Here is a 22,796-nt window from a genome sequence, read left to right as displayed (position 1 = left end):
TCTTGAATCAGCTGGGATGATGAGGACAGTTCGGAAGTGGGGTCGGGAATCATTTAGTTATATCAATCCATGTGATATTGGATGGGAGGATGATGAGGGAGACCAAGGGGAGAACTGGTATGGTTGTGCAAATAGGACGGGAACTGGTTTGCTTACTGAACGGATATGTATTGTAATTTTATCCTCAATCCTTTCTTAATTTCATCTGGGGACAGTTCTGGTTTCTGATAGGTTTCAATGTCATCCAAATTGAGGTTTTGGCACAAGCATCACTGTATTATGGTGTCATGTATGACAACTACCAAGACCAACATTCTTGGGTATATATAGCCAAAATCGAGAGGTTCAGCGGAATCCCGATTATCATGATCTTTTATAGTGCGATGCGATGCTCAGATAGCGTAATTGGCCACTGGCTAGGTGATGTGTTTTTGCGCTACCTCACTGCCTTGTCATAAACCTCATTGCAAAACCCTGCCAAGCCGCTTTGTTCTTGGCCAGTTTGTCGGGCCTGGTGGTTGGATACAGTCTTACACTACCCAAGTTTGCTTGCTTAAAAGCTGCAGCCATGCACTTTTCACCACAAGGACTCGTTGCTAAGGCCTTCGACGATTGTGCACAGTGTGTTGTCGCTGAAAAAGGGATGAAACACTGCAAATGAAAGGACCCCTCTTGTGAAACGTGTGTGATGACGATACTACTTTGTTTGCTGTCTTGTTCTCCTTCATTTACAAGATGTTTAGCACATAATATGTGATATACATTGTATTCTGAGACACCTCTTGTGTGAATCTTTTGTCCTTCAGAAGCCACAAAGTTGGATGCAATGTTGTTCCCCTCGCTCCAAACGGGCATAAAAAGCTTTAAATCTTCCGTTCTTCCCCCTGTATCCTGATTCTCTTTCTCTTTCTCAACATCATTTCACAGCACCCAATCATTATAGGAGTAACTCCTTCTCCTGTTCAATTTCTAGGTCCTTTATTTCTGATTCAGATCAATCCAAGGTATGTCAAGCCAGCATTGCTAACTCCCTAGTTTGTCAGCCAGTTGCCACTTGACATGCATGATCAGTCATCTTATGGAAAGGCTTACTACCCTTGTATTCCCCAGAACACACACAACAGGACCGCCATGCAGTCAAACAGCAAGGATGAACAACATGACTTTCACAAAAGGCTACGAAGTGCATCTGGTCACATCTTTTACCAGGTGTACACAGATCCAAAAACTAACCAGGTGCGCTTTGGGATCTTTTCTGATCCAAAGAACAACAAGCTGCCTTTTTTGGACACTCTGGTCACATATGAAGATCCACCGTTGTTGGATGCCCCAAGATCATTGGCTCCGTTTCCTTTCTCCTCTTCAGACACGCTTGGAGTGGACAGTTTCGCAGAATCAGTTGCATTATGTGCCCAAAATCAGAAAGCAGCAGCCGGACGATTCATCGAGTGGTTTGACGAATTTGGAGAAAGGTGGAAACAAAACAAATTCTTGTTAGAAAAATGCAGAACTGAATATATACAGTCTACGGAAGCAGGGAAAGTCATTTCTGAAATTGGAGCGGAATTTGATGATACAGTTGGCCAAGCTGAAAAGATTGTGCAAAGGGAAGGAGAAAAACAATTTGCACATTCAGAAGCTGACTTTCTTCAGCAAACCTCATCAATGGTTCGGTCCACAACAGATAATCACACAAGAAGCAGTCAATACCGGTCCGTTCTTGCTGATTGGCGTAAAGCTCTACTTGAACAATACACTGAAAGGCAATTATTGGCATCTGCAGCCACATTGGAAGTCTTTGTCAGCAGAGCTTTGGATGATAAGAAGCGTACACACTGGGAGAGGGCACAGCTGGAACACAGTCACAATATCATCGAGAAGAAAAATGACACAGAAAGAAAGTGGTCTCGATTTGAACATCGATTCCGAAAGGAATATGGCAACAACACAGAAATACCAGACAGTTTGGAAGGATGGAACAGTCTGTGGGAGGAAAGAATTGTCAAGCAATCATCTTTGGCTCCCAAGACCATGTCAACCTCATGGAAGGGAAGGGAAAGGAGAAAAAGAAAGTCAAAGGCTGTTAATACTACTGCAAAAGGGACTGCGGATGATGAAGACCTGGATATGGACTCAAGAATTCAACCTATTACCCATATTGATTCTACTCATCAAGATTCTGTAACTGATGTCATGCATCATGACAGAAGTTTGACTACCAATGTTGTACAGCCGGGTGTTTTGCCTCGCCAAGTGTGCCTCTTGGTAGGTATTGCTTTGACTTCAATCATTGGCTAGTGTTGTCATGCTGATACTTCCCCCCTGATGAAAGGATTCTGAGATGGCTGTTCAGTCTTCTCCAGACATCGAGTCTTGCTGTCAGGTTCTGGATCATAATGTACCGACTTCCCCACTTTTGGATTCTCTATCTGAGTTGAGATTAAAGACTATGAAGGAACATGTTGCTGCTGCTGCAAAACAACTTGAATCACTTGTAAGTTCTGATGGATTCATTGACCTTTTTGAGAACTGTGCATGTTGATCTGGACCTGCATACCATTACAGCCTTTCAGATCCAGGGCTTTCAGTAGCTCTGGAGCAGAGAAGCCTGAGGGACTTCAGGATGACAGCACCTCTGATTATGGGTGGTGGGACAAGCGTGATAAGGATAGAGAACCAGAGAAGCCAACAAGTGAATCTCTTGAATCAGCTGGGACAATGAGGACATTACGAGTGAAGAACAGGAAGTCATTTGATGAAATCAATCCAAGTGAGATTGGATGGGAGGATGACAGAGGGAGACCGAAAGGAAAACTGGTATGATTGTGCAAATAGGATGGGATTCGGTTTGCTTAGCCTTATGGACATATATTGTGATGTTATTCTCAATCCTTCAGCACTTTCATTTAGGGGCAATTCTGGCTGTCGATGGGTCTGAAGGCCATCTGGATCGTGGTTGGCACAATCATCACTTTCCAATGGGCAAAGTCAGGTCTTAATGTCACGATGATCAACAGAGGCTTCAGTCAATGAGGCCCTATCACATCACGGAGACAAGGTTGAGTGATATTCGCCAAAGGTGTCAACTATAATGACGAGATGGACAAGATACTCAGTGAGGATGACGAGAACGACGAGAATCCGAAGAGAACAACCTCAGGATGAGCGTTGTGGCCTTGGACTGACTGAAGGCTAGGTGATATCGTCAAGAGCGATAGCGAAGGTACAATGTATGACTTTCAATCGGGAAATCACTAAGGAAAAGAGTACAAAGATGAGAATAGCCATTCTCCTATATATCCATCCATCCATCCATCCGTCCGTCTACGTTGAGCGATATTCTACAACTTGGCGAGTTCGTTGAATGAGACCAAATAATAGATGGGTTCGTTGAATGAAGTTCTACGAGTTTGACGAGGATAGCGAGTAGAGCGGCGAGTGCGTCGGGATCATGTTGGTCACGTGATCTATGTGGTAGTGTTACGAACCTGTCCTGGTGAAGTCCGGAGGACTAGAAGCCAAGACACGTGGAAAGCAACTGTTTACGAGCTTGGACTACAACTGATGAAGGTAGACCGTAGGCTTGTTAGTTGGTCGACAGCAAGTAGCTTGGAAGGATCCTGGACAAGCTAATAGGATATGTCAAGAGGGAAAGACCTTGCAAATGATATAAATAAGTACAAGTAAAAGTAAGGAGTGAGGGAGTGAGTGAGTGAGTGAGTGAGTGAAAGAGAAGTGAAGAACGAGTTATGTTTGGATCCTTGATGGACAGGAGAGACCTGTCCAGCAAGGTCCTTATTTATACCTTGCGACTCCCCTTTTGCCACCGCCATACCTCCACCATGCCTCCGCCGACGCTGATTCATCTTCCCCGCAGCTTTGTCAGCTTTCCCATGAGAATTGGTCGTATGGATCTGATTGATCAAGGCTTTGTCAGCGACAAAGCCGCGTGTATGTCCGACAAGCATCCGCAGTGACAAATGATCTGTCGAGATCTCGTAAAACGACCAATAACAGTCTGTTACGACCAATACAGATCGAGCGTGTATCCTTGCTTATGCCATGTCTTGATAGAGCAGACTAGATACTCTTTATATGTGCAATAAGTTAGTCAGCAATGTGTCGATGGTTTGTGAGATGTGTCATGGTGTTGGTATCATTGGCTTGGCATCATCGAAGAACCTGATTGGTCAATGATGTTGTAGTTGTTGGCGAGAAAGACGAGATAAATAGCAGTGTTATGTCGAGAATAGCGAGAGTTGCAATGGATGCCGGTGAGAAAGGCAAGAAGAAAGCCTTATGCTGTCGATAAAGGCGAGAGTAGGGTCAGTGATTGTGGAGAATGGCGAGTTGGTAAGTAGAAGGGTGAAAAATGGGTGGACTAAATATAGCCACTTGGTATGGGTCGTGACAGGTAGTGACCGTCATGACACTTAAGTACAAGCCCTGACTTTTCCCATAGGAATATTTTACTTGTGCAGAAATAGGTGGTGGATAATGTAAGATGAGCAAGCAAAGTATCAAACGGTGTTCAGGACCCAATTTGCTCTCAATCATAGAATGGATACAGGAATTTTGGACAATTACAAGTTCCTCAAAACACAAACTGTGCAACATGAAACTACTTGTTGGGGATTGTTTGTCAAGTCTTTTGGTGAGCAACGCAATTATCAGCATTATCTAGTGCATATAATTTGTTGCTGCCACTGCTATTATCTGCTAATTGGCAATGTATGCATGCAGTCTTCAGGAGACATCAAAATTGTGGCAGGAATGACTGTATAAGACCCTTGTACAACTGTTCTCAATCAATCATAGGTGCTTTCCAAGTATGCCTTCAGCTAACCACAAGATTCAGCTAACGAAACAACGGTCTTAATGGCCCTGCCAACTACGCACCACGTAATGCACTAACGCTGTTGTGGTGTTTCGCTGTGTATAACAAAGTGCAAAGACTTGACATCCATCCAAAACAGCGTGCCGGACGCCGACGACTTTTTCATTGTGCGATATCGTCATCTTTTCCCTCTCGCCATTGCAAAATCCTGCCATACCATATCAAGATTAAACGACGCTTTAAGAAAAGTCGAGCGACAAGATATCACAGCTGGGAGGCAGCCGGAACGACACATCGACGACTCCAGCTGGGTGCTTGTTCCCACAACCCTCGTAGTGATCCGAATGTTGTGTGCCGAATGCCGAGTGAGTCTTTCCGCTTTCCGCGGTCTTGTGACTCTTATCGCAGTAACTTAACACCAGATTAAGCTTCATATCATGATGCCAAGCTGAAGATTACGCAGATAATACAAGGTCGGTACCAGATTGGTTCTTTCGAACAATCTTTCGTCCATACCAGTGCGCAGATGATCGGTCTACCTTTGAAAGGATCTCTTGGACCTCAGATGAATACTCTGATTACACATGCGATGCTGTATCTGATAAAACGAAATGATACGAGAAGTGCAATCAACGATTCCTATACAACTTTGGCCGGCCGGGACCTCTCCCCAGAGGAACCTTAACCCCCTATCGATCACCCTAGAGTATTGAATCACATGTGGCCTCGGCTTGTACTAAATTACCACGCTTCTTTGTATGAACGATGGGCTTCGTCATACATCTGCCCATGTAGAGCAAACTTTGTATCATCGAAATTGAATGACTATGCTGGACCAGAAAATTCGAAAATACGGAGGAGGTCTGTGCGCTCAAGAAACCTTGGTTTGGTCACCCGATTGAATGAGTGCGGCAAAGGACTCTCACACAAACAGACAGACACACACACGATCACTCACTCATCCACATACATATAATCTCACGCCCCACACCTTGACTGTTCTTCTTCTTCTTTCTTCTTCTCCATCCTCAGATGTAAGCGAAACTTCAAAAGTGGTATATAATAGTATCTTGGGCAACCAAGCGCTTGTTCCCTCATCACTTGTCAATATCAAACCAAACGGTGAGTCGCCGACCTGATACGTTCTCGTCATCCTAGTTCAACCCCATCCGCACCCACTGTCAGCAGACGAGTCATCAGATGGTCGCTGACTTACAACTCTTCAGCTCTTAACAGCGAGATGTGCCCCGCTATCCAGACCGGACCTGCTGTCTATCCCGATTCTCCCCCGCCTTACACTGCTTCTCACATCGAGGACATCGCGGGCTGCCATAACCCTTTCGAGCACGAACACAATACCGAGTGTCATCGTCTCGACAATCACAATGGCGATGACAACGGCAACCAGATTGATGAGAAGGCGGATACTCCGACCGTTGAAACCGACTCGACCCCGTCGCTCGACACCGATACCGGTTCCAGCACTACCGACAGTGCGGAAGAGGAATCTGACCTCAGCGACGAATTGGCCAGACTCCAGTTGACCCATGCTGCCCTTGACGAGGAAACTGTTGCCAGGGTGAGTACTGATAGTCTAAGCCGCTATTGCAGGATTAATAACTGACACCGCTTTGCCTGCAATTCCAGGTCGACAGGGCCACTTCCAAGGTTAATAGGTCGCCTGGTGTAAGTGCTCCCGCCTGACCATCTATAATGCCACCTACTGTGAGAGATTTGATGCTGACTTGGTATTTGTTGGTTTGCCGTGTAGAGCTGGTCGCTCCCTGCCCTCTACTGCGGCACTCCCGAGCCCAAGGTCAATACTCCCACTGAGGGCGAGTTGTCGATCTCTTCGGCTCTATTTGTAAGTCATTCTCTTGACTGAGTGCACTCGATGACAAGATCGAACCTCGGCTGCCGTTGCGTATACGTCCCTCTTGCTGACGTTTTTTTGTTCACAGAAAGGTGATACTCCGACTTCGAGCGAGATCCTCCGTGTTCCGCAGGATCATCCGTACCTGACGACCGCCCCTCAGCAGGCCTCGATGAGCCTTTTCGCATGGGTCAACTGTGGCGCCAAGCGTCGAATCTACCCGCACCAGGTTGACAATTGGTATGGTATCGACCACGCCTTCCTCTCCAAGGCCTTCAAGGATGGTCTTTCGGACGAGGAGTTTGCCATCTGGGAACAAAGACAAAAGGAGTGGAAGTGGGCCGCTCTGAAGCGTGCCGGACAGAGGAAGTTGACCGAAAGTCCGGTTCTCGAAGTGCTCGAGGACTTGAAGGCTCGTCATAGGTCAGTTAGTAGGGATAGGGCGTTCAAAAGGAAGGAAAAGGTCTGGTTCTACCTTGATTCTCCCGCAGATGAGGGAATCACCGCTTGAAGGTGGACTAGCCGCCAGGTAACGGTGGAATGTGTTTTAATTGCATTGCATGAAGGAGGACGTCTGTAATGAGTGAAACGTAAATGACGATTGTAATGAATGAAACGAAGAATGCAAAGAAATGAATTGTGTTACGTCGGACAATTCAATGCTTGCTGCATGGATGTTCACATTGATCCTGGTATGGACGCACCAATGCATGACTAAGTGCAATTCATATCAAGTACAAGGATGGAAAACATATGAAACCACTCATCGCGTAATTTGTACTCTGCCCTTTTCTTTTCTGTTGCTTGTTGAAAGTTCACACTCCGCCCATGCCACTGACACCGACCACATCTCTTATCTTCGCCGCTTCACCCGCGCTCAGACGCCCTTTCATTGACGTCAGGAAGGTCTCCCAAGCTGCATCCGCCTCGTCCTCATATGCGAATTCCGAGACGCACAATGCGTGGATCCTTTGCCAGAACTGAGGGTTCGAAACGGCCGAGTGGAATGTAGCTGACGATACTTGAGGTTGGGGACCAAGAGGAGGGCCGACCTGGTCTGCCATGGTAAGGGGCATCTGCATGCCCGCTGTGGAGGAGGAGTCGAGGGAGGTTGTGATGGTCAAAGCGGGTGGCGCGGGTGATGTCGAAGAGGGAGGTAGGAAGGTCGCTTCGGAAGAGGTGAGTGCCGGTGAAGCGGCTGCTGAAGGTGCGGCAGTTGGTGTCTTGATCATCAAGTGGATAGTCGCTCCTGATTCAACGTTGTATTCCTTCAACAACTTTGTGTCGGTCAATGCCTTTCCTTTGAGGAGGAGTCTTTGTGAGTCGGCACCGGGAGCTGACGAAGATGACTTTGCAACGGCATCTTTGAGGTCGGCAACAGTGTCGGTGAGTTGAATGGTGATAGGGATAGTGAGTGAGGGTTTCAGTGACTTGACAGTGACAGTGATCGAGTTGTCTGCGAGCGTTCCCAAGATTCATGACGTCAGGTCAGTAAAGGCATGCCAAGTCTCTTCCATACCCGCAGAGGGGATCGAGAGGAGAGAAGCGGGACAACACACCTTGTCCAGCTGGAGGATCCACATCCATGCCCTCCGCACTTGGTGGGTCCGCAACGGGCACTCCTACGACAGCGATCTTGCGCGGTCTGTCCTCCAACGGTGTCGAGAAATCGCCAGGGTATTCGACTTTGTGTTTCGCAATACCTTCGGTATAACGCTTAATGAAGGCGCGTTCTTCGTTCAGTCGGTCGCCAGATAGAGGTGCGTCTGACATGGTGTACGTTGATGCAGTTGGTAGGTTTGTGGTGATCAATACGACGGAAGTGATGTGTCCGAAAGAAAGATCGAGGTTTGAGCATGTACTTTGGACGCGGTGGACGTTGGTCCAAGAGATATCAAGTCACGTTGCGGAGCCCTGCAACGTCAGTCCTTCGCTGACACGTGGGAATATGGAAACTACCGTGGGAAAGCGAATTTGATATTTCAAGAACGCAAAAGCAGATTTGGCCACCTTTACCTCCTCCTGCACACCTTGCTATCAAATCTTTCTATCTGTCATTACAACAACAAGCCATCAGTCTCCTTCCCTCACTTTCAGCATCCAAAATCAACGCTGAGGGAGGATAGAGTCTTGAAGGCACTTTATCAATCATGTCGGAACCACCACAAAAGAGGTTCAAGGTAAGTTCTCAATCTGACCATAGCTTGATGAATTTAACATTGATCCTATTTGCCCCTTCCAGTACGCCTCCTATAATGCGCAAATCAACAACATCTCAGTAGATGTGGGGAAGAAGAGAGGTCTCGGATGGGAAAAGGACGAGTATGACGAGGACACTGCTCAAACTGTATGTTTACCTGTTTCGCCCTGCTTGTCCTTACTAAACGTTCACGACAGAGCACACCATTCACGGCTGAGCTGGATCGACTCTCGCAACTGGACCTCACGATCCCCTATCAAAATCTACAAAGAACACTTCTCCCTCTCACAACCACCCTTCCTATCACACTATACAACCTTTCTACCATCCAGGAGACCTTCAATGCGTTTTACGAAGGCTTAGAGGGAGGTCAGGACAACCTTCATTCCGGTCTTGATCCAGCTCTTTTCCTTCACCAAGCGCTCTACGAGACGTGTCTCAGCGAAGCTGTCTCCCTCGTTCCAGAGACCGCTCATCACCTACTCCGGGTCGGCGCTCTGAGGGCACTCGATCCTAAATTAGTCGAAAGGACATATTCCACCCTCTCATTGATTCTCCGTACTATCGCCTCAGCGCTTCTCAAATCCGATGAGACCGCCCAATCTCTACTACAACAAACGTGGAATGAGGTTAGACCTTATCTTCGTCCAAGGGAGAACAAGCGATATGTCAGGAAGTGTGTAGCGGACGCTTGGACTGGTGTGATTAGGAAAGCGAGGTCAGACGGATTGCAAAGGTTGATCAACCTGTTGTTAGAAGATGAGCAGGAGGGTATGGAGGCTGTCTGGGCGAACAGTCTGAAGGGAACTTCAGGCCAATTACACTCTCGGGCTTTACCTATCTACACAATCCTCCTGGAACGACTGGCGAACAACCCTACGACATCGCAGTTGACAACTATCAACCTTGTCAGCACATCGTTGATCCACTACACATCGTCATCCGTCATCAAGCCTGTCGTCGAGATTGTCCTAAACCAACTTGATGTCAGACCCACTGAGACCGCCTCCACATCATCCTCTCCTGCGACAATGTCGCTTACTTCCTCCGCAGCCGTCCTCAACGTCCTCTCGACTTTCCTGCTCACACGAAGAGGAAAACGATTCCCCGAGTCCCTTCTCAAGCCGGTCATGCAAAAATTGCAATTCTTGTTACCGCTTTTGCTGAGTGATGCCTCAATTACTGTCGAGGCCTTATCGGAAGAGGAAAGGGCAACGAGGGCAGGGTGGAGAAAGGTTCTCGTTACCTGCATTGTGGGAGCCCTTCAGGCCGGTCAGTTGACACATTGGTTGAGTCCTGGTGTTTCTCTCATCGAGAGCCTATGGGAGAAATTGGTGAGTGCCATGAAGCGGTTCGCAAATCAGAATGGATCTGATGACATCGATCAGGATCATCGAGAAGCGTTTGCCTTTGTCAACTCTCTGGTCACATTAAAGTGGACCGGAGTCGAGCAGTTCCTCTTGTCTCACGTCGCCAAGTGAGTGAATCTCTTTATTGTATGTATTGTGGTGTCACTGACACTGCTCGTCAGGACTTCGCTACCTGCGTTGCCTTCCGACCCATTGTCTACCCTCGTTCTCTTAAACAATCTCGCTGCTGCCGGATACCTGTCCGGTGGACTAAGCAATGTCCAAGGTGGTCAATGGCGCCAAGCTCTCATCTCCACTCTCGTTTCGCTGCTCGAATCACTCGCTCAGACCGGGCTCAGGGGTGTCAATGACCGTCGAGTGCTCGGTCAAGCATTAAAGCTGTTGCCAGCTCTACCTTCGGATGCCGAGCAGTTCACACCGCATGTCGCATCCCTGCTCAAGCTAAGCCTTGAACTTTCGGCCGACAAGGATTCGTCGACATTACGAAGCGAATGGAAGACTGCAGGTGCTTGGAACGACAGTCATCTGTTGGGAACTCTCTTGCGATCTACCGAACACATATTGGCAAGTCCAAAAGAGGGTGTCGAAGAAGACGTTAAGAGGCTCCTCGTCACTGAAGGTCAACTCAACGCTATTCTCGACAAGTGGTCGTGGAACAGAGAGATCATGGAAGCGATAGCTCCATTGGTGGAGCGATGGGCTTCAGATCTCAGGTAGGTCAAGTCTGCTTGAAATTGGATAATCAAGCTGACTTTCATGCAGTCTATCCCATGACCACGTCCTGGAACTGTTGATGGAGAATCTCCTTTCGTCAGACTCGGAGCTTCGGCAATCATCTCTCCAGATCTTAACCGCTATCGCACCGGCTACGATACCTGCTGGTCCTTCGGACTTAGACGAAGATGTCACTACGCTGGGAAAGATCTGGTCACAATGTACTCAAATCGAAACATCCGAGATGACACTGAAGAACGTGCGAGAGCGAACGACCAACATTGCTCGTCTGAGCCGAACCATCACCTCTTTGTCCAGCCAACGAATAGAGGAGTGGAGCATCGTTATGAGGGGTGTGATCGGTTATCTCGTCGCTCAGCTCAAGGTCAACTTCCGACCCGTCTATGCGGAAACCATCGATGCGCTGGCTGCTGTTGCCGAGAAACAGGGGGAGACTGTGTGGTCCATCGTCTGGGAACAGGTGCAGAAGGCAAACGTTGCGCAGGCCGCATCCATGGTAGATTTGGATGTTGTCAATCCTGAATGGACAGTTGCCCGACGAGACAACAACGAGTCGCGTCGAGACGAGCAGGACGAGGATGATGTCCAGTACCACTGTCCCAATCTGGAGAAGGGGAGGAACGCCGTGGGCAAGGCATGGATCCAAGCTAGCGACGAAGAGAAGTTAGATCAACAAGAGATTGCTGTGAGTGCATTGAGGTTGACGACCAAGATGACTGCTGATGCGTGATCATTCAGGCTCAAATTTCTCACGACCGATTGGACGTTCTCAACTACGAAGCGCAACTGCTCGGTACACTCGGAGCTGTCCACTCCCTCGCAGAGAAGCACTCTCGACTCATCGTTCCTGCGTTCTTCTCAGTCGCTCAGCAGGAAATCGCCAACGAAGAAGTGGTGTCCACTACACATCTGTCTACCAAGCAACGTCAGGCGCGAACAGCGAACTACCTCGAACTCATGACAAAGTTTGTTAACCCCAAGGCGGCATTCCGAACAGACGAACTTCACGCGCTGTACTTGACAATCCTGTCGAAGGGCGAACCGAAACTTCAAGGTCTTGCCCTGAAGTGCTTGTTGACATACAAGTCACCCAAACTTTTGCCATATGGTGAACCGATGACAGCACTACTAGACGATTCCAAGTTCCGAGACGAACTCACTCGTTTCCGACTTGGTGTCGACAGTCAAGATTACGCGATCCAGACCCAAGACCAAACCACTCGATCGAATACACGTGTTGTCGTTATCGATCCTCCTCATCGCGACGAAGCCCTTCCCGTCATCATCCGCTTGTTGTACGGTATCATCACATCCCGACGAGGTAGATCTAGCACCGCACAAGGGCAAGGAGCCCGAAAGCAAGCTGTTCTTACTTCGCTCAGTGGTTGTTCGTCCGAAGAGCTTGGCACTTTGGTTGACCTTATGCTGGAACCTTTCGTAGATGGCGCAGGCAAGGTATCTGGGCGACAACAGATGGGTTTCTTGACACTTCTTACCGATGTCATTCGATACCTCGGACCTCAGATCGTTCCTCATTGGTCAAGGTTGATAAGTACGACGATCGAGTTGGTCGCGAATGCTCAGAAGCGTCTCACCCAATCGGATGTCGTAGTGGAGGATGGTCAGGAAGACGAAGAGGAGGTTGAGGCGGATGAACAGGCCGAGACCGACAAGGGTCTTGCACCGTTACGAAATATCCGATCAATCGGTTTGAAACGACTTGTCCAGTTCTTCCGATCTTCCGTCAGCACTTTCGACTTCACCCCCTATCTGCCGGATCTTTTCTCCTCCATCATATCTCCAAGACTTGACAGACTGGAAGTGGAGAATACCCAAGCGCCATCGGGTACCCTCGAGCTCATCGCCACTCTTGCAGTCAAGGTCGAGACGGCCCGGAGCTTAGTCCAGCTCGACGAAAGAACTTTACCGAAGGCATTCGCTTGTATGACTGCAGTCAAGGTCAAACCCGCTGTGATCCTCAAAGTCTTTGATATTATCGATTCGCTGTTGATCGACGAAGAAGACGCAACCATCACCAACGAAGTCCTTCTACCTCATATCCGTGTTTTGCTTGACCACATAATTGGTCTCGTCGCGTCGCTCAAATCAACACAGAATGACGAGATCACCCGACGATTGCTGTCAATCCTCTCGCGGCTGTCCGTTGTCGTGTCTGATGGTCAGCAAGCTCAACAGCTCGCTACACTGCTCGCTCCTTTGTTGCGACAGCGCAAGACCACCGAGAAGGCAAAGACCAACATTCTGAGTACTCTACAACGCCTATACGCCATCTCACCCGACTTCTCCGATCCGACAAGCAAATTCTTTTTGCATTCTTACGAGCTAATCTCAACTTTGTTGCAATCCATGTTCTTCCCGTCTTCGAGAAGGGCATTGGTGGCTGTTCTCGACACGTTTGCAGTCACAGATCCTACGCTGAGCAAATCGGTCAAGCTGGTTGGCGATTTGAATGCGTACTCGACGAGACGAATGGAGGAGCCTGATTTCGACAGACGGTTGACTGCATACGCTTCTATCAACGACGCGGCTGATGCAGACTTGCCAAGCGATACAAAAGCTTGGTTGCCTATCCTTCGAACAGTCCTCTTCTTCCTTCAGGAGCCGGAGGAGTTGTCGATCAGGACCAATGCATCGGCGGTTCTACAAAGGTTCATCACGCTTATCGGTGACGCGGCGGACGGTCCTTATGTCGACTCGTTGCAGCACATCATCATGCCGGGACTTCGAAAAACTCTCCGAGCGAAGCAAGAATTGGTTCGAAACGAGGCGCTCCACGTTTTGACTCACGCCGTCAAGACTTGCTCTGGTATTCCTGAGCTCGCAGAACTCCGACCGCTCTTAGCTGACGGCGACGAAGAAGCCGCCTTCTTCACGAACATCACGCATATTCAAGTCCATCGACGTGCACGAGCTCTTCGACGATTGCGCGAACTGGCGGCTGAATACCATTTCCGGGAGTCGACCCTCACCAACATCTTCTTGCCTGTTCTCGAACACATCGTGGCGGGAGCGACCGACATTACAGATCATCATCTCATCAACGAAGCTATTCTCACTATCGGTGGATTGGCGAGAGAGTTGAGATGGTCTAGATGGTACGGAGTGATAGGGAGGTATATGAAGCTGGGTATCGGATCGGGAAAGTCTGCGCAACAGAGATACTATGTGCGAGCAATTTCGGCGATCATCGATGGCTTCCACTTTGACATTGGAAAGGTCGACGCCATGGAAGTGGACGAACAGGTGGAAGATGTCGCACAAGAGAAGAATGGGGAGGTTGCAGCTGAAGAGGATGAGGAAAAGGACGATGAGGTAGTAGAGCAAGGACCAACTGAGACTTCTCCCGAAAAGATCACACAAACTATCCTCAACCGACTGCTTCCCGGATTGGTCCGCTTCGTCGCTCAGAAAGAAGATTCGGACAGCACGATCCGAATCCCCCTTGCTCTTGGTGTTGTCAAGATCGCCCACGCTCTACCCCGTGCATCGTCCGATGTCGAAGTTCTCCGGGTTATCACGACTGTGTCTGCAATTCTTCGAAGCAAAGAACAAGATACTCGAGATATCGCACGAGAAACGGTGTGCAAGATCGCGGTCTATCTTGGTCCAGATTGGCTTGTCCGAGTGATCAAGGAACTCGAGACGGCTTTGTCACGAGGTCCACAGAAACATGTTTTGGCCGTGGCTACTCATGCTATCCTCGTTCGCGCGACAACCGAAGCATCTGATCGATTCGCTGATCTCGACGAAGCAGTGGAACTTGCTGTCGCCGTTTCTGCCGAGGTGATTTGGGGAGAGTCAGGGAAGGATGTGGCGACGGAAGGTTTCAAGACGAAGATGAGGGAAGTGAGAGGCGCGACATCAAGAGGTTTCGATACCTTCCAACTATTGTCGCAACTGGTCTCGCCAAACAAGATTGGTGCGATATTGGCACCGTTGAGAGAAGTCATGCACTCTTCTCAGGCGGTCAAGCCGATGCAACAGACCGATGAAGCGCTTCGACGAATCTCGCTCGGTTTCAACTCGAACTCCAGACTAGGTCCGGAAGATATTTTGTCCCTCTGTTTCTCCCTCATCAGTGGTAACTCGTCATACCTCAAGCCGAAACGAAAGGCTAGTCGACCGGCTGAGACTCCCGACAACTTTAAGGTCCAGATGAAGCGAGACGTCAAAGGGGACAACGACTTTTATGCGTTGAACGCGCATAAGTTTGTTGTCTTCGGTCTGGACTTGTTCGTTACCGCTTTCCGCAGGGGCAAATTCGACTTTGACGACGTATCGATCCTCTCCCGACTCGGTCCCATGGTCAGCGCCGTCGGCAACACGCTGTATTCTCCCGCTTCCAACGTCCTCATGCTTTCGCTCAAAGCTACTGCCGCGATTGTTCGATGTCCCGTCCCGCAAGTTGAACCTGCTTTGCACGTGTTCATCACCAACATCTTCAAAATCATCAAACATGCTGGTGGGACGGCGGAATCAGAACTTGCTCAAACGGCTTTGAAGACTTTGGCTGTAATCTTACGGGATTGCAAATCATCACAGGTGACTGAGAATCAGTTGAAATACTTGCTCGAGGTGATCAGTCCCGATTTGGAAGAACCGGATCGACAAGCTGCGATCTTTACGATTCTCCGATCTATCATCGCGAGGAAGTTTGTCGTACCAGAGATCTACGATCTGATGGAACGTGTTTCGTCAATCATGGTGACTTCGCAATCTACCCATGTTCAAGAATTGTGTCGAGGAGCGGTCATGGCTTTCCTATTGGATTATCCACAAGGAAAAGGTCGACTCAAGTCACAGATGACTTTCTTTGCGAGGAATCTCGAATATACCTACGAAGCAGGTCGAATATCCGTCATGGAAGTTCTCTCGGCGGTATTTACGAAATTCTCGGACGAACTGGTCGAAGAATATGCCGATATGTTCTTCGTCGCTTTGGTGGTTGTTTTGGCTAACGACGATTCGGAGAAATGTAGAATCGCAGCTGGAGCATTATTGAAGTTGCTCTGGAAGCGATTGGACAGCACCAAACAGAGTCAGATGGTGGAGGTCCTGAAAGCCTGGGTCGGCAAAAGGGAGGACAACGAGGTGCTAGCAAGTGCGGCACTGGGCGTATTCGGTCTTCTGGTCGACTCGCCGGAGGGTGAAGGTCTAATCGAGGACTTGGAACAAGTTGTTAGTCCTATCATCGAGGAAAGTGCGAAACGACTTGCGAAAGCCGAAATTTCAGACGACTATGTACATCTTGATCACTCACTCGCTCATCAATCTCTTTCGGCAATTGCCAGATCCGTCCTTCGATCCTCTGGCAGCAATCTCGAGACCTTGCCGTGGACTTCGATCATCCCCCACTTGTTATTCCCACACGATTGGGTCCGATACGATACCGCTAAATTACTGGCCAATCTCTTCACTACAGCGAAAGAGGGATCGGCTTGTGAGATGTTGGGCGATGAGACGTTGTTGGACATTGCCAGGAAAGGGTGTTTGGTCCTCAAGGGTAGTAAGAGTGTAGATGGGGAGAGTGTGATTGTCAGTGGGAAATTGGCAGACGAGGTGGTCAAGGTTCTTTACAACGTCTCGAAGTACTGGGCGGTGAGTTGATATGCCTTCTCTCGATTGGAGACGGGAAAGAAAGGCTGATTGAACGGACGTGATTGCGTAGACTTCGGAACAAGTGACAGAGTTTGCACCTGCTGGCGAAGATGAGGAAGATCAAGAAGAACCTACGAAACGAAGACCGCTCGCATGGTTAATGTCTCGAATGTCTTTCCTCGCTCGACATCTCATTGTCAACAGACCATCACCTCACAGCTCCCAAGCAAGTGTAAGTGCTTCTCTAACCTCTTCTTGGCCATTGTACTTGAGCTGACATGTTGCGATTGGTAGGAACAATGGTCTGCACCGGTCTTGTCAATCTTGCGATTCTTTGCAGGGGTATACGAAGCTCTTGATCCCCAACAAGCCAAGGGATTCTTGATCCATATCTTGAGTCCGGTATATAGGATTTTGGATGAAGGTGGTGATCTCGGTACAGTCGACGATTCTCAAATTGGTGCGTCCCCTCCCTCTCCTTTCATTGTGCAGTGCGAGCAAAGCTGATGATGAGTGAAATGATTAGACGAACTCCGTCAATTGGCTACACAGATTCGCGAATTCGTACAGACCAAAGTCGGTCCTACACCCTTCTCTATCGTATGGGAGAAGTTGCGTAAAGCGACACAATCGAAACGAGAAGGAAGGAGAGAAGATAGGGTCAGGATGGCAGTTGCTGATCCAGAGAAATGGGCAGAGAGGAAGAGTAAGAAAGTGGAGAGGGGTAAAGAGGGGAAGAAGAGGAAAATCAAGGCTTATGCGTGAGTATCCGGTCTCACCCACATGCGAGTTCTGAAAACGATACTGATGTTATCTTGTTTGGTTGACAGTGACGGGAAGATCAGTAGACCGAACACTAAGAGGAGACGGGAATAGCTAGACATCTTGCGACGTGATAGGAGGGTTAATTGAGTGACGGTTGATTAAGGGTTTTTCGGAAAGATACCCAGCATGAGATGATACCGCCATTTACTCGGTGATAGGTAGATGATTAATCGTAACATGATATAGTATGAGGAGCATCATTCGAACAGTAAAAATTGGATACACAGAGAGAAATACGTGATTCAAGGCAGATAATGTAAAGCGTAAAATGGGATCGAAGAAATCGTAAAGAATCGTAACTAATCAGACAAATGAGAAATCCCCAATCGGCAAAGGGGGGATCAAAAGGGGAAGGGTGAGGAGAGCTCTGGTAACGCTGGCACAACTAGAGTCTCAGCCAGATTATCGCGGTCCTTCGTTTGCATGATAACTCCTCCTGAGATGTCTAAACTTCTTGAGCGAGATCAGAGCGAGGACCTCTGCGGGTGAGGGATCCGGCCGTTTTGGGAAAAATACGAAGGTCCATAAGATCGTTAAGTGAAAGATTGAAGGGGAAGGGGGGAAGGGAAGAGGGTGCAGAATACATGATCAGCTGCTAGACCAGTCAGGGCGAGAAGGTGCTCGACTCACCTTTCTTGATATGTTCGCCGAGTTCGAGCTGCTTCTTAAGGATCGCAGGGTCGGTCACTTTGGCATTTTCTGAGTAACAAGAAGGATCAGGGACTGAATTCAAAGGGACTTGGTATGTGTGTCGGGGAGGCTTTGCGGGACATGAGAGAGAAGAGCAACCAGTTCATTCCTGGGCAGGTTGATGAGACGAAAAAACGACCCGACTCACTCTCGAAAGCCCGTCGCAGTCGTTTGTTGAAGTCGTAATTTGGGTCTGGGCTGTGACGAAACAACGCCTCACATCAACAACTGCTCTTCGACAGATAATGGGGGTCTCAAGCTTAACACGTTGAGGTGGATCAGCTGGGAAGGATTGAGGGAAACATACTAATCTCGTCCAAGTCGATGTAACTGTCAAAAAAAACAGAACAGGAACATCAGCTGTAATCCCTGCACATCAATTAGTCGAAGGGAGGGTGAGAGCTCACCTCTTTGTACAGCTTTATAGCTTGTAATCTCAACGGCAGGTCTTGTGCTGGTTTCGTTGGTTTGGTATTCAGCACAGAAGCGTATCCTCTAGTTCCGATTGGGCGGAAAGTGGTCATCGTGCGAAGAGGGATCATCGTGCTTATGTCTTGACCACTTTGATACTAGGATGAGAGAGAGAGGTGATAGGTACAAGGCAATGAGGTGGTGATGAGATCAGTCGTGAGATCGTCAACTGAAAGAGTAAAGTATTATATGACTATAATATCACATGCAAACACACACACAATCAGAGATAAGGATTCCCGAGTCGATACGATCAACCAAAAGATAGCGAGCGCCCTCATCACGAGGAACGTCATTTAGACTGGTTAACATGGGAAATCCGGTCCGATCATTGTGTACGCTGTATACTTTATCCGAGTGACCCATTTTAGGTTTTCGGAGATGATCGCAGAAGTGAGTGAGTGAGCACGATATGCTTGCTCATCTTCACTCCACTTGCACTTGCATGGTTGTACAACAACAATAGCTAACTTACAACATTCCCATCTTTTGTTCAACACTTTCCGTTGTATATCATCACCTACCCCTCAATCAATACATACGAAATGGTCTCTTTCCTCGGCTTCGGCTCATCGTAAGTCTAAGTCTTGCTACTAAATCAAGCGATCATAATCTGGTCCAAGTCTCGAAAGTCAAGTGGCAAAAGTACCATTTCTCTTTACTAATTATCGCTCCCGTTACCGCAGCTCGGACAACTCTTCGCCCGTCTCTAAAACTTCCACATCCAACAGCGCAGCATCATCACGTACTGCGTCGCCTGAAGTGTGTGAAGTCGAGGTTAAGAAGGAGGTGAACCCACTGAATCCAAAGGGTCTGAAACCGTGAGTTTTGTGTGAAAGTCGAACGATTTGTGAGATTCCAGCTGGAGTGCGTGGGGTGCGAAGATCGCTCGATCATGTGGATGTTGAACCTGCTGTCCCATATCTTCCTATCATATCGTGTCTTCCCTGTCACCTCTTTACCCTGCTGTACCATTTTGTGACCCGTATACACCTACTTGATCATGCCTCAACATTCCATTACTTCAGACTTGTTACCGTATCAAGCCTTGCATATATGCTGACAATGTTCCTCTCTTAGATGCTGTGCATGCCCCGAGACAAAACAAGCTCGAGATGACTGTTTTATCAAATCCAGTCCTGGAGAGGGAGATGAGAACTGCAAAGCGTTCATTGAGGCTCACAAGGCCTGTATGAGAGGGTACGGCTTCAAGGTCTAATCGGGAGACGGGATGCGGAACTACGGAGCGAGTAGCGAGGCGTCAAAGAGCATCCGTAATGGTTATGGAAGAGGTGAAGCGGGCTGGAGACGATGGACCATGTAGATCATGACACAACGACAGACATTGCAAGGATACCTCTTAGAAGGTGATGGTACCATGCAGCATTATTCACTTCTCACCATGTTAGTTCGCAGCAGTTGGCATAAACGATTTCAATTGCGACGGTTGAGTCAGATGTACAAGAACTCTTTCATGAACTGACCCTTGATCATCTACGTATAAATGTCTATCAACCGCGTCCACCTTTCCGTACTCTGACCACAGCTACGTCCCAACCACCTCTTCGTCTCGTCTTCCACCTCCAGGCATACCACAACATCGTCGGACCCACCAGATTGCTGAGGAATAGTGCGACGAGGAAGACCACCGTAGGTGTGGTGGGCATCGGCCAGGTGCAGATTGATATGATAGGCTCAGCGGTAGGGGGAAAGAGCGAGATGGCGAGGAGGGTGGTGGATATCGTCAAGATGAGGGAGAATCGTTTGCCGGATTCCTACAATTGCAATTGAATCAGCCTCGAATCTAATGGAGTCACATCTTTGTCTGTCATGTCTCAGAAGACACACTCACCCTTACACTCTTGGCGATGACGGGCCAACCTGCAAAGAGCAGTACGGCGAGAAGGACCAATGAAAAGACCTGAGAGGTGGATGAGAGTCTGGAGGCCAATACGACCGAGGCTGACAAGGCAGAAGTGAAGGAAAGCGATGACGTGAGACTGCTCACAAGCACAATCTCATCAGCGACGTCCTCACGAGTGGGACACATAGACATACCTCTTCTCCTCAACTACCGCCTCCTTCTTGCCCACACTGCCTCTTCGTTCCCATTCCCTCATCCTCCTCCTCCGACTCCTCAGTCTGAGATCTTCGCCGGTCCCGAAATCTGCCAAGAGAAGATGGACAAACCCCAGTCCCCCAGCAAGGGGCCAGATGGAGTCAGAGGTAGTGGCTGATGTGAGGGTCCCGAGGACCGGGGAGAGGAGGGAGAGGAGGAGTGGAGGGAGGATCAGCGTGCGGAGGGGAGTTGGGGCTGGGATTAGTGGGTCTATATGATTTTTTATTAGCTCGAGCCCCAGTCAACCAGATGTATTTGAGAAATAGTACGTTGAGAAGGACTATCATCCAATAAAAGACCATGGTAAGATCAGGAGAGTAGTAATCACTCACCTAGCTCAGCGACTACACCGCCCTTGCCCCATCCCCATCCCCATCGATACACCCCAAACCCCGCCACGCCAAAAAAGAAGCACCCCCATCCAACAACACCCGCACTCACATTCCCCTCGAGCAGCGCATAAAAGATAGCAAGGAAAATGGCTATGATGATTATATGTTGGGAGATGGGGAGAGAAGCGAAGATGAGTGAAGAGAGGGGAGGTTGAGGTCGAGGTGCTGAGAATGGGAGCAAAGTAAATCAGCATGGGACATTTGTTCGTTATGCGCAGGAAGCTATCTGAGGAGGAGATGTCGATGAGTCGAAGCTGATGACGAATGGTGGGTTGTTGTTATAGACCATGATGCGAATTGATACGGTCGTGGTCTTCCCCTGCACAGGTTACGTATGAAGAGCAAGCTCGTAGCACTCACGCAAATGATCAAGCTCGGAGAGAAAATCGGGCGGTACAAAATTATCTGGATAATCCTGTCTTCGCCATAGCACCTTTTCCCACTTCTCCGGAGTGCGCGACTGAGACTCTGATGCAAGAGGGGTCTGCGACTGTGATTTGGACTCAAAGTGAGCTCGTGTGATTATCTCGTTTCCAGTTCGAGTTGTGATTGAAGACGGAACACTCGAAGGTGTTATTGTCGGCGCGGGGGCGAGTGATCTGCTTGTCGACATGACATGGCGCACTTGCTCGAATGTCGCAAGCTACGACCTACGCTGGAGACTTCAGTGTAAGCGAGGAAAGGATGTAATTGCTTTGCAATGATGTACCGAAATCTGTACGTTTGGAAGGCAGAAATAGATAGCGGTTCAAAATGCCGCGCGCCGGTGGAGGGTCCGTTCACACAAACCCGGAATGGGGTTTTGGACAGATGAACCGTATTCAACATTCGTGCATGATAGACACACTTCCTCTATCATCACGCTACCGGGTCAGACGCCAGATGAATGAGCTCGTACTGAGGGATAACATATGTCCTCAAAGAACGCCAAACTCCTGCATGTCCCGGTGACAGACATACGGAGCTGTCCCCAATCATCCCTCTCTGTTTCAGATCGCTCCCACTCATCGAACCGAAACCACATGTTATACCCTATTCACCTAGACTTGAAGCGTTAAGGAACTATCATCATAATGAGAACCTCAAGAGTGTTGACTCCATGTTTCTTTCCACCTTATCAAAGAGCTCCATTGGTTGAAAACCCCTAAGAAAAGCACACATCATTACCTGTGCTGCACTCCGGAACCCAATCGGATTGAGACGTTAGAGCACCGCAGACTGTGAGATATGCGCGACTCAACCAAGCAAGTTGGTCACGACGTTGACCGTGTGTGGTCACACGAAGATACTCTCAACAGCCAGATGCCAGCGGGGTGTTACAGATGATGGAGTGGATGACGATCGAGGAGCTTATGTAAATCTGAGGTTAGGAGCGGGGGACTCGATTGATGTTCGTGATGCGAGATACACCGCCGTTTCTGATAAGTTCACCAACAAAGCCCATGAAGGGCTTGGTAAGAAAATTACTGGGCTCAAGCACCCTTGACCTCGTCGAGAGGATATGACGAAGCATTATTCAGAGAAAGGAGGATGCCATGCATTCCCGAATACAAATCATGCGAGAGATGAATGAAGTGACAATATAGAACAGGACAAGTAGTACCGAAAGGTCGAAGGGAAGATGAGTTGTAGGTGAACAACGATGGAAACCGATCGAGAATGATG

General features: G+C 48.6%; 6 protein-coding genes across 6 annotated transcripts; 3 read left to right on the top strand and 3 right to left on the bottom strand.

Moving 5' to 3' along the window:
- Nucleotides 1-6,077: 6,077 nt before the first annotated feature.
- CI109_101221 (uncharacterized protein) lies at nucleotides 6,078-7,221 on the top strand (the record flags this gene model as incomplete). The annotated part of the gene is made up of 4 exons (XM_032006595.1): nucleotides 6,078-6,416; nucleotides 6,485-6,523; nucleotides 6,609-6,701; nucleotides 6,799-7,221. The coding sequence occupies 4 exons, from the start codon at nucleotides 6,078-6,080 to the stop codon at nucleotides 7,219-7,221; spliced, it is 894 nt and encodes a 297-aa protein (XP_031859111.1).
- Nucleotides 7,222-7,525: 304 nt separating this feature from the next.
- Nucleotides 7,526-8,483, bottom strand: CI109_101220 (uncharacterized protein; the record flags this gene model as incomplete). Its single annotated transcript, XM_032006596.1, has 2 exons — nucleotides 7,526-8,166; nucleotides 8,270-8,483. The coding sequence occupies 2 exons, from the start codon at nucleotides 8,481-8,483 to the stop codon at nucleotides 7,526-7,528; spliced, it is 855 nt and encodes a 284-aa protein (XP_031859112.1).
- Nucleotides 8,484-8,860: 377 nt separating this feature from the next.
- On the top strand, nucleotides 8,861-17,510 carry CI109_101219 (uncharacterized protein; the record flags this gene model as incomplete). Its single annotated transcript, XM_032006597.1, has 11 exons — nucleotides 8,861-8,890; nucleotides 8,953-9,057; nucleotides 9,108-10,244; nucleotides 10,299-10,387; nucleotides 10,442-10,993; nucleotides 11,043-11,700; nucleotides 11,754-16,634; nucleotides 16,705-16,866; nucleotides 16,929-17,094; nucleotides 17,161-17,395; nucleotides 17,465-17,510. The coding sequence occupies 11 exons, from the start codon at nucleotides 8,861-8,863 to the stop codon at nucleotides 17,508-17,510; spliced, it is 8,061 nt and encodes a 2,686-aa protein (XP_031859113.1).
- A 351-nt stretch (nucleotides 17,511-17,861) lies between these two features.
- Nucleotides 17,862-18,673, bottom strand: CI109_101218 (uncharacterized protein; the record flags this gene model as incomplete). The annotated part of the gene is made up of 5 exons (XM_065966922.1): nucleotides 17,862-17,938; nucleotides 18,090-18,158; nucleotides 18,298-18,347; nucleotides 18,457-18,479; nucleotides 18,557-18,673. 5 exons carry the CDS (start codon nucleotides 18,671-18,673, stop codon nucleotides 17,862-17,864), a joined length of 336 nt encoding a protein of 111 aa, XP_065822994.1.
- A 492-nt stretch (nucleotides 18,674-19,165) lies between these two features.
- Nucleotides 19,166-19,839, top strand: CI109_101217 (uncharacterized protein; the record flags this gene model as incomplete). The annotated part of the gene is made up of 3 exons (XM_032006599.1): nucleotides 19,166-19,194; nucleotides 19,307-19,441; nucleotides 19,701-19,839. 3 exons carry the CDS (start codon nucleotides 19,166-19,168, stop codon nucleotides 19,837-19,839), a joined length of 303 nt encoding a protein of 100 aa, XP_031859115.1.
- A 292-nt stretch (nucleotides 19,840-20,131) lies between these two features.
- CI109_101216 (uncharacterized protein) lies at nucleotides 20,132-21,744 on the bottom strand (the record flags this gene model as incomplete). The annotated part of the gene is made up of 5 exons (XM_032006600.1): nucleotides 20,132-20,395; nucleotides 20,473-20,620; nucleotides 20,679-20,949; nucleotides 21,072-21,296; nucleotides 21,492-21,744. 5 exons carry the CDS (start codon nucleotides 21,742-21,744, stop codon nucleotides 20,132-20,134), a joined length of 1,161 nt encoding a protein of 386 aa, XP_031859116.1.
- Nucleotides 21,745-22,796: the final 1,052 nt, after the last annotated feature.

This window comes from Kwoniella shandongensis, chromosome 2, assembly GCF_008629635.2.
Source record: "Kwoniella shandongensis chromosome 2, complete sequence".
NCBI lineage: Eukaryota > Fungi > Basidiomycota > Tremellomycetes > Tremellales > Cryptococcaceae > Kwoniella > Kwoniella shandongensis.
This window is presented reverse-complemented; position numbering and strand designations above follow the sequence as displayed.